The 12182-nt window shown below is 33.7% G+C and overlaps 1 protein-coding gene across 2 annotated transcripts in view; it reads right to left on the reverse strand.

Annotated features, from left to right (window-relative positions):
• Positions 1-2401: 2401 nt before the first annotated feature.
• The window catches only part of LOC116545573 (rap1 GTPase-GDP dissociation stimulator 1-like), a 128081-nt gene continuing 118300 nt past the window's right edge, over positions 2402-12182 (reverse strand). For both annotated transcript variants that reach the window (XM_032272115.1, XM_032272114.1), the window contains exon 5: positions 2402-3588. In XM_032272115.1, the coding sequence (XP_032128006.1) occupies positions 3428-3588 (161 nt within the window). In that variant the 3' untranslated portion in view covers positions 2402-3427. The remainder of the gene's footprint in view (positions 3589-12182) is intronic.

The raw sequence follows: 12182 nt of genomic DNA on the forward strand, positions 1-12182 counted from the left end.
TTGGATTATAAAGTAACTAAATTTGTAACTAAATGAAGAAAAAAAAAATATAGCAAGTTCAACATATTCTCTCAAACTCAATGTAAAACTGTCAACATGCTTTTCTACAGCCACAATTGCTAAATATTCAGGCTATTTTCATGAGCTACAGAATTGAAGAGTGCTTTTATGCCATGTGAAAAACATGTATAATTTTTTCCCTAATGGATGAAGTTTTCTCTTATTTAAATATTATTTTATTTATACAATATTATTGATAAGCTTATCTGGCTAAACAACTATAACTTTTGCTATTAAGATTATTCTACACTTACCTGAGTATTAAAAGTTTTAACGGCTTCACCAATAGGCAAACGAAAGCATTTATCCAGCTCCTAGCTTAAAAGTGTAGTCTTGAGCTAGTTTAAAACTTTTAGAAATGATAAATTATGAATTATATACAGCTTTAGCAAATAGTACAAAAATAACTTTACTAAGTATTTTCATAACATATTTTGACTTGCGTGTGTTTAGGAAACTTGTTTTATTCCTTATTTAGTGGGTTTAAAAAGTGGATATGCTCTATTACTATATGAACAGGAAGCATCTGAATCAAGACATTCTAAGTTTCAGTTTTAGGACTGGTATAATTCAATTTTAGGATTAATAAATAATTTGAAAATATTCTCTTCAGGGAAATTATTTTGGTGGATCTTTGTGATCTCTCAGTACTTTTTAAAGTCAGCATACTTTGAACATTTTATATACGTAACTAAAGAATAACTTCCTAACTACAGATAAGGCTTAAGTTGTTGGGTACAAGGGCAGTTAATTTTTCTGCTAGAGCAGAAAAAAGCTATTTGTCACTCAAATATTTGACTCATAATTTAGCAGAGGCTTGTATACTGACGTTCTACATAGTAAATATATATAAAAAGAAATTTATCAGTGCTAATAGAAAGCGCCTCCTGAGTTTCAAAAAGCTGTTATTCATCTAGGTGCACATGATCAACAGCAAACAATGTGAAGTCAGTAAAGATGATGTAATATTTAAGTCTTTAAACATAAATTTTAAGGCAAAGAGAAGTCAAATAATGGACACAATAATACAGACGCTTTAATAATTATGCCAAACAAACACAAAAGGATATAATTTCAGTGAAAGCGCATTAGAAGAAAAAGAATCACTTCACAAACTAAGACACTCATGACAGACAAAATGTAAAAAGGATGTAGAGGAAAGAGGATATAGTTACAAGTTTCGCATTTGTTTCTTAAAAATACTCAAGATTATGTCTATTTTATTTGGTAAGTTTTAAAAGCTGCATTCAAACTGCAGCTTTTGAAATAATGAAAGAAAAAGACAATTTGTCTAATAATATTCAGAGAAAAGTTAATGTAGCTTTCTAAAGTCTCTTATTTCTTGGGAATGCCTGAACTATAGAAAAAGCCTACTCTTCAAAATTATATATATATACACATACACATATATACGTTATATACATATTACATACATGTTTTATATATATATATGTACCATATATATATATTACACATTTTGACTGTGCACTCCACATGCTGTTAATCATAATCTCCAAACACTTCTCTATACACTGGGATACCCTATAATAGGGACTCAGTCACTGTCTGCTTTGGATTGGAATTCGTGATCCTTTTGAAGACCAGCCATCTGATATATTAATACTTCTATACAGATTTTTAACAGATTCCTCAAATAACTAATGACTAGTTTAAATGTATAACATGACTATTACATCCAAAACTGGAGTAACTTCATAAAATTTATTTCATTTGTATTTCTAAAACCTTTTCCCATTTAGTGCTCTTACCACTTTCTCAAATGTCCAAGCCCAAATGCAGTTAAAAGCAAAGATAACAATATGAAAATCTGACCAATGATTTCTTAATGCAATTCAGATACCTGTGTATTACGGTTAAATTTCAATTATTTAGGAAACATGTATTTATTTTGTGGATTACTCAGGCTCTGTCCTTTCTGTGTCTCACATTTATATTTAGGACATTTTTTCTTCAAAATTGATTCCACCAGAAGGGAGGAAAAATAGATATAACTTATCCTATGAAGACTACCATTTACCATTAGCTCAAGTTTAGTAGGTAAGCCATTTGATCAATAAACATTCTTTTAACCTCTAGTATTATAGATAATTTTAATTCAAAGGCTTAAAACTGGTAGCCCATAGACAGGATGAGACCTGAAGGTACTTTCTGTTTAGCTTCTATAGTATTAAAAATATGTAATCCAACATTTAAAACTCAGATGTTATCTAAAAAGCTAGATATTTCAGGCTTTCTCCCCGACCTTCCACCCCTAAAATAAAAAAGACTGGGCAGTATTTGGCTAAACCGTCATACAGAAACAACTGGCTAGAGAAGAGTAGAGGTTTTCCTCTTTCAACAGGACAAGGGCTCTTCAATTTACCACAGTCTCCACCATTCACTGTTGTCACTAACATCAAGGGCCAATGTCTGTATCCATTTATTGTCAAGGTTTATCTTTTTTTTTTTTAATTATTGATATTTACTTGGACCCACACTACCAAATGTGAAAAATGAAATAAAAAATATGCCAAAAGGGCCATGTGTTTCTAGAACACATGAAAGAATAATACTGTATGTCCAATATGCAAATAAAATATCTCTGCCAAAATAACACAACTTAAAATGCCATTATGAAACAAACCACAGAAAAACCTTATTTGTGTTACATACCAAGAACATACCAAAATTTGAATGTCTGATTCACAGTGATTCATATAAGATGATAAACAAATGGATTTTGTGACACAAAAGTATTATGAAGCCTTAATATCATAGACTTATTTTCATTTAATTAACAACCATATAGGCTATCTGAAAATTACTGACATGTCATTTGTTGCTAGGGTCTAAAAACGTTTTACAGAGAAAAAAAACCTGCTGTTTACAATAATTTATTAAATTTCTAAAATGAGATCTCTGATCTCTGCAATTGCTCTGAACTCATTTCTAAAGGCAAATTTTACTAGTTTTAAAAAGATTATTCAAAGTAAACCTGGCATCTAGATAAAATAATTTTACTTCTGTAAACAGTGTTCATATTTTAAAGCTATTTCTGGTATATATATAATGAACATAAAACTATTTTAGTATTGTTTATTTTTAAAATGTTCATAGTAAGAATGCTTAAATCACACCATAGGGCTGTGGGAGTTTTTGTTTTTGATACTGATCAACACTGGCAGCCCTTCAAATATTAGTCCCATTTAGTAAATTAACCATTTTGCATTTTTGAAACATTGAAATTTAATGTTGGCTAATTATTAATTTTATATGTCACTTATGAATTCTTTGTTCATTTTTCAAATATTTTGTTTTGCACTATAGTAAAGATTTTAAATTTTTCCCCCAGAGACAAAGCAAGTTTTCAGTTTTGTTTACCATTCTCATTGCTATAGTTCATCAGCATGCCACAAAAGACAGTCAAGAGCTTCTCATTGGCGGGATCTGTTATACTGCACAGTGACCTTAAATGGTCAATTACAATCTGTGCACCACCTGCTTGGTCAACTGCACTTCTGCCCTCATCTGTAAAACAAAGAGTTAAATTAAAAATAAAAGAAAAAAGAAACGTACCTTACAATTTAAAATACAAAACATGACAGTGTTATTCTTTATTTCATGAATAGAAAATAAACCTAAGCAGGACATTAAATATGTCTTTTGGGAAAAAACAAAACAAAAGAAATAAACATGGAAATGGTCGTGGGATGGGGAAAAGAGACAATCACTTTTTAAGCAAAATAAGATTATTCTCATTGGCATCATACAGGAGCTTACAGAACTTCCCTGTGTCCTAGGAGTTTATGATGTGAAAATTTTCACTCTCTCTTTCACAAATGACAGTTCTATGTAAGAGAAAAAAATAGAAACTAAGTGATACTCTATACGTTTTTGTACCTCAGGTTAAAAAATCACAAATATAACTTTTTACATTGGGTTTAAAGGTCAGCTATTATCAAAGAAAACCATATGGTATAACTGTAGATCACAATATGTAATTCCTGAATGTTAGTACTAGGGTCTTTGTTAATGGCAGTCCTATAGTCCAGAGGCATATTCCCTTTTTTCATTCTTGATTTGTGTTTCTTTTTTCCTCATTCCCCCTATTCTAGAGCACACAAATGTAATTCAACATTACAAAAAGTGGTCAAGTGATGGTCAAACATAACTTCCATTACGTGTACATCTACACTGCATAAAACAGATGTCACCTAATTGTTGGAACATATAAATAAATAGCTTTAGAATACTTTCTAACTTTTGAACACAGGAATGAAAAGAAATGAAAAAAAGAATATAAAGAACCTGACTCCTTATATAAAATATAACCAGCCTCTAGAAGGGGTCCAAGAGAAATTTGTGAGCCAGAAATGTGAGCCACATGTGTAATTTAAATTTACAAATAGCCATATTAAAAAAGAACAGGTGAAAAATTAATTTTAGTGATATTTTATATATTTAATTGAATAAATAAAAAATAAATATATAAAATATCATTTTATATATTTAAAAAATATATAAAATGATATTTTATATATTTAATTGATATATTATTCAATTAAATATATAAAATATTGACATGCAAATCAATATATAAATTATTAACAGAACATTTTATATTATCTTCTTCATAACGTATCTTCAAAATCCAAGTGTTTTCTAGTTTACAGTTACATCTCAATTCAGACTAGCCACATTTCAATTGCTCAGTAGCTACATGTGGCTAGTAGCTACCAAACTGTACTGTTGAGCTATAAGAAGTATAGCACAAAGATCAACAAAAGAGACTCACAAAGGAATTATAGCTATGAAGTTAGTTAGTTACAAAATCAAAGATTTTCATTTTCCAAATATAAGAACTGAAACTAAGGTTATATCTTTATAACTGTTGCTGAATCATATTAGATGATACAACTTAAAATATGTAATTTCTTATGGTTTATATACACACGCACAAATTATACAGTAAGACATCGGTATATTATGTTCATAATTTTGAAAAATTTTTAGGAAATCCATATTAAAATGAAACAAAACAGTTTTATCCACTTATTGTATTGTTAGAAAGATGGAAAACATGACCCTGTGCTAATCAGCTCATCAAATCACAGAACATTCTTTTTTAGATGGAGTTTCACTCTGTTGCTAGGCTGGCGTGCAGTGGCATGATCTTGACTCACTACAAGCTCCACCTCCCGGGTTCAAGTGATTTCCCTGCCTCAGCCTCCCAAGTAGCTGGGACTGTAGGTGTGCACCACCACACCCAGCTAACTTTTTGTGTTTTAGTAGAGATGGGGTTTCACCATGTTGGCCAGGATGGTCTTGATCTCCTGACCTCGAGATCCACCCACCTTGGCCTACCAAAGTGCTGGGATTACAGGCGTGAGCCACTGTCCCCAGCCAGAAAATTGTCATGCCACCAGAGTAACTAGTTAGATAAACCAGCCAAGAACATTGGTCAAATCTCATTTAGAAATCTAACTCCTGAATTTTTTGTTTTCTATAACATAGATAAGTTAACTATCTAAATTACTGGGCAATTTCTATGTGGATGATGTCTCAGAAAACTGAACATTAGGATTACAAATCTAAATATTCAGACCTTCAATAATATGAAGGTATAGTACATCCCATCCCTAAATTGCAAAGCTCAAATAGTATTTGATTCTAATTCCTGAGTAAATATGGGCTTTTGAAATATAAATCAATCATGTATGCTTAAGACTTGGAAGAAGGCATCTTAGAGAACAGCTAAATCAAGTCTTGTATTCCTATACTAGGAATTTCATATACTAGAAAACTAAGGCTTAGAAACTATGTGGCACCTATTTGCAGTGAACTGAGGGAAAGCTGGCTTCCTATCCACACTAAGCTAGTAAATGCTCAAACATTCAGTAATTCAATAAATTGAAATACAAACTTATTCAACAAATTTGATGCAATAAATAAGAACACAATTACAACTCAAAGCAAATTACCTATTTGTATTTCAGAGCCACAGTGCTTTTCTTCTCTTCCCTTCCTTCCATTCCCCCATGCTGTTTCAATTGTCTATAACACAGCTTTTTACTCATATGTTATTGAGAATCGTTGGCAAGGCATAAACACAGTCTCTATACTAGAAATTACATACCAAATTTGAGAAGAAAAGCAAAGCATGTATTACAATAATAGTAATCTGTGTTCAAGAAATATTAACCACCACTATAGAAATAATTACAGAGTTTTTTCTTTCTTTGGAGAAATCAGCCTGAGAAGCAAAGTAAAAGCATTTTATTAAAATATTTAATAGAATTTACGGATTCAAAGAAATAAATGATAATATTGTGTTCCTTTACTCTAGCAAAACCAGTGACATAGTCATCTTCAAAAGTATCTTACAAGTCACTTCTATTTCCAGTAGTATTTGGATAACAAATCATTTTAAATACCATAGCTATCATTGCACAAGTCCATATAAATTGTTTTTCTATAGTTAAGGTAACTGTTTATCTGTATGTTACATTATCATAATGAGTATTACTGTTCACTTAAAAATAATTTTCAAAATGTTTCTTAACCTAAACTTGTGTATCCCTAAGTGTAAGCTCATCTTTCACTTTTCTCATAAGTAACAGCTAACTTGTGAAGCATCCTGAGCTATCACTTCTAAAAATATAATTTACATCTCAATTTTCCTAATATAATTATGAAGCATCCAACCACTAGAAAAAATGTAGCATACTCTTTAAAGTCCTATTAAATCCTTTAACACAAAGGCCTTTCACACAAAGTAGTTTCCAGTGCAAGTATAATCATTCTTCGCATTAGGTAAGAGCAGGGCTTTAAATAACTAACTAAAGAGATACTGCATGTCCACTGTCCTTCTATAAACAAAAGCAAGCAGCAATAAAATTTGTGTCATGGTTATCATGTCTCACAAATGAGAAAAAAAATGTTACCAAGTTAAACACTATTATCAGGTACAAGTTATACACTAAGGGTGAGGAAAAGAAGTAAAATACAACCACTGAATCTAACTATTGTGGCATGTGTTACAGTGTATTCTAACTTTGGATTTTACCATGTTTCCTCCCCATGGACAGCAAATGCCTAGTATAAAGTAGGTGCTTAATTTTTTAATGACTGGGGCCTTTTGACAGATATTGATAAATTATTCACTTTGAGGATGAATGATTGAGAGAGAGACACACACACACATACATGCAGAGAGAAGACTTTGCTTAAAGAAATGATGATTAAATATCAGCATTCTGAACTGGAACTCTGGAAATCTAATTCAATGTTCCCTCATTACACACTTTTTAAAAAGGTATATTACCTATGCCATTAAGTAAAGCAAGGTAACAACACTTTCTTAGCATTAATTTGAGAATCTACTTTTAAAGACTCACTTGTGAAAATCTGTAGGTATCCTTTCCAACAAATCTTTTCAGAATATTCATGAACTTGACTATTAAGACCAACTTGTATCACACAATAGCTGTCTAAAATGCACACTAAGCAGGGAGGATTTGATAAGATCTATTTCACATATAACTGATTCAGGGTTTAAAGTGGCACAGTATAACAACCATTTTCATATCCGTATCAAATAACTCATGGAGAGTCACAAATCCATGTGCTGAGAGTGAAACAAAGTCTAAAACTTGTAAAGAATACACTTTAAATAACTACATTTAGAAGCACAACAAAGAATGAACAAGATTTTGGGAAGATGGCAGATAGGAAGCAGGACTAGCCTGCAGCTCCCAATCAGACACAGCAGCATGTGAAGACTCACAACATAAACTTTTGATCCAACAACTACTGCAGGAACATACCAGGAAATCTGAGAGACCCTTTGAAGGAACTGGATCACCACTGCAGACTATCTGAAATACTGAAAAACTGAGTATGCTTGTTTTCTCAACGCAGAGGCTCATGTGCTTGGGCAAGTTCTCAGCCCTGGCCACCAGCTGCCTAGAAATAAACTCAGTGCTGTTGCAGGAGTTGGGGGAGATGGTGGTAGTGAGAACAGCCTTTAGGACTATGGCTATGTGGGAGGTCGCTGAGGCCCATGACTACCAGCTTTCCCCAACTGCTGTAGCAACCTGTATGACTCAGCAGAGGCAGCCATAATCCACCTGGAAATATAACTCCATTGGACTGGGAAGCGCATCCCTATCCCCCACAGCAGCCATAGCAAGCCCCACCCAAGGAGAAGCTGAGCTCAGATACACCTATCCCTAACTCCCACCTGGTGGTCTTTCTCTACCCACCCTGGGAAGTGAAGACAAAGGTCAAAATCTCTTAGGAGCTCTATGACACTGTCCACCGCCTGAGAAACTACTTAACCAGATATCCCTAAGGCTAGTTTGCATCCTCCATAGCTGATGCCATGGAGGTGCATGCTTGAAGGAACTGGATCACCACTGCAGACTATCTGAAATACTGAAAAATGCCACCTCCTGGCTGGAGGCCAACCAACAGAAAAGCAGCACACCAAACAAAAACAGAACTGAGGACCCTCACAGAATCCACTTCACCCCCCTGCTAACTCCACCAGAACAGGTGCTGCTATCCATGGCTGCAAGACCTGAAGATGAATTACATCACAGGACTCTTTGCAGACACTCCCCAGTACCACCCTGGGGCTCAGTAGCTTGTAAGAGCAAAAACAATCACTGTAGTTCAGCTCTCAGGAAGACCCATTCCTAGGGGAAGGTGGAGAACTCCCACATCAAGGGAGCATACCATGGGATGTACCTGAACAGCAGTCCGTGAATCCCAGCTCTTCCCTCTGACATAAGACTACCCAAATGAGAAAAAACTAGAAAAACAGTTCTGGTAATATGACAAAACAAGGTTCTTTAACACAGGCAAAAGATCATATCAGCTCATCAGCAATGGATACAAACCAACATGAAGTCTCTGAATTGTCGGAAGAATTCAGAAGGTCAATTATTAAGCTACTAAAGGAGGCACTAGAGAAAAATGAAGTCCAACTTAAAGGAATCAAAAACATGATACAGGATATGAAAGGGTTAGTAGTGAAATAGGTAGCATAATTTAAAAAAAATCACAACTTCTGAAAATCAAGGACTCTCTGAGGGAAATGCGAACAGCACTGGAAAGTATCAACAATAGAATCGAACAAGCAGAAAACTTTAGAGCTTGATGACAGGCTTATGAATTAGCCCAATGCATTAAAGACAAAGAAAAATTAAAAATGAATGAGGCCTCCAAGACGTTTAGGACTATGTTCAACGTCCAAACCTAAGAGTAATTGGTGTTCCCAAGGAAGAAGAGAAATCTAAAACTTTGGAAAACATACTTGAGGGGATAATTGAGGAAAAATCCCCAGCCTTGTTAGAGATCTAGACAGCCAAATACAAGAAATTCAAACACTTCGGAAATTCATCACAAAAAGATCACCACACAGGCACATAGTCATCAGGTTATCTAAAGTCAAGATGAAAGAATCTTAAGAGCTATGAGGCAAAGCGTGAGTAACCTATAAAGGAAAACCTATAAACGTAACAGCAAATTTCTCAGCAGTAACCCTAAAAGCTAGAAGGGATTGGGGCTCTATCTTCAGCCTTCTTAAACAAAACAATTATCAGTCAAGAATTTTGTATCCAGTGAAACTAAGCTTCATAAATGAAGGAAAGCATCTTTTTCAGACAAATGCTGAGAGAATTTGCCACTACCAAGCCAATACTGCTAAAAGGACCCCTAAATCTTGAAACAAATAGTCAAAATACACCAATAGAAACTCCTTAAAGCCTCTTACAGGACCTACATAACAATACCACAGTGCAAAAAACCAAGGTATTCAGCCAGCAGACAGCACAGTGAACAGAACAGTATCTCACATCTCAATACTAACATTGAGTGAAAATGACCTAAATGCTTCACTTAAAAGACTGGCAGAATGGATAAGAATTCACCAACCAAGTTATTGCTGTCTTCAGGAGATTCACCTCATACATAAGGATTCAAACAAACTTAAGGTAAAGGGGGGCAGAAAAAGACATTCCATGTAAATGAACACCAAAAATGAGCAAGAATGGCTATTCTTACAGCAGACAAAGCAAACTTTAAAGCAACGGCAGTTAAAAAAGACAAAGAGGGACATTATATAATGATAAAAGAACTAGTCCAATAGGAAAAATCACAATCCTAAATATATATGCACCTGTAACACTGGAGCTCCCAGATTTATAAAACAATTACTACTAGATCTAAGAAACAAGATAGACTGCAACACAATAATAGTGGGAGACTTTAATATATCACTGACAGCACTAGACAGGTCATCAAGACAGAAAGTCAACAGAGATACAATGGAATTAAACTACACTGTACATCAAATGAACTTAAGATATTTATACAACTTTTTACCCAACAACTGCAGAATATACATTCTATTCATCAATACATGGAACATTCTCCAAGATAGACCATACGATAGGCCACAAAACAAGTCTAAATAAATTGAAGAAAACTGAAATTATATCAAGTACTCTGTCAGACCACAGTGAAATAAAACTGAAAATCAATTCCAAAATGAACCTTGAAAACCATGCAAATACATGGATATTAAATAACCTGCTCCTGAATGACCATTGGGTCAACAATGAAATCAAGATGGAAATTTAAAAATTCTTTGAACTGAATGATAATAGTGACACAACCTATTAAAACTTCAGGAATACAGCAAAAGTGGTGCTAAGAAGAAAGTTCATAGCATTAAATACTTACCTCAAAAAGTCAGAAACAGTGCAGACAGACAATATAAGGTCACACCTCACAGAACTGGAGAAACAAGAACAATTCAAACCCAAACCCAGCAGAGGAAAGAAATAACCAGTAACAAAGCAGAACTAAATGAAACAACAACAAAAAATACAAAAGATAAATGAAACAGTAAGCTGGTTCTTTAAAAAGATAAATAAAATTGATAGACCACTAGTGAGATTAACCAAGAAAACAAGCTCAATTAGGAATAAAACAAGAGGTATTACAATTGATACCAGAGAAATACAAAAGATCATTCAAGGCTGTTATGAACACCTTTATGCACATAAACTAGAAGGCCTAGAGGAGATGGATAAGTTTCTGGAAATATACAACCCTTCTAGATTAAACCAGGAAGATATAGAATTGCTCAACAGACCAAAGCCAAGCAGTGAGATTGAAATAATTAAAAAATTGCCAGCAAAAACGTCCAGAACCAGACAATTCACGGATGAATTCTATCAGACATCCAAAGGAGAGTGGTAACAATCCTATTGATATTATTCCAAAAGACAGAGAAAGAGGGAATCCTCCCTAAATAATTCTATGAAGCCAGTATCACTCTATTACCAAAACCAGAGAAGAACGTAACAAAAAAAAGAAAACTACAGTCCAGTATCCCTGAACACAGATACAAAAATCCTGAGCAAAACACTAGCAAAGTGAAACTGAATGTCATTACAAAAAGATAATCCACCATAATCAAATGGGTTTCATACCAGGGGTACAGGGATTGTTTAACATACATACGCCAATAATACATACAGAATTTTTTTTTATATCACAAGATAATAGACTCAAAATAATTTGAAAAAATTCAGCATCTCTTTATGATTAAAATCCTCAGCAAAATTGGCATAGAAAGGACATATCTTAATGTAATAAAAGCCATCTCCAACAAACCCAAAGCCAATATTATACTGAACGAGGAAAAGCTGAAGCACTCTCCTTGAAAATTGGAATAAGACAAGGATGCTCACTCTTACCCATTTATATTCAATATTAGTACTGGAAGTCCTAGCCAGAGAAATCAGACGAAAGAAAGAGAGAGAGAGAGAGAATCCAAATCAGTAAAGAGGAAGTCAAACTGTTGTTGTTTGCTGATGATATAATTGTATACCTAGAAAACCCTAAAGACTCATCCAGAAAGCTCCTAGAACTAATAAATGAATTCCACAATGTTTCAGTATACAAAATTAATGTACGCAAACTAGTAACTCTGCTATACACCAACAGCAACCAAGCTGAGAATCAAATCAAGAACTGAATCCCTTTCATGATACCTGCAAAAAGTAAAATAAAATACTTAGGAATATGCCTAACCAAGGATGTGAAAA

This window comes from Sapajus apella, unplaced genomic scaffold, assembly GCF_009761245.1.
Source record: "Sapajus apella isolate SASKATOON/1434 unplaced genomic scaffold, GSC_monkey_1.0 scaffold291, whole genome shotgun sequence".
In the NCBI taxonomy this organism is placed as follows: Eukaryota; Metazoa; Chordata; class Mammalia; order Primates; family Cebidae; genus Sapajus; species Sapajus apella.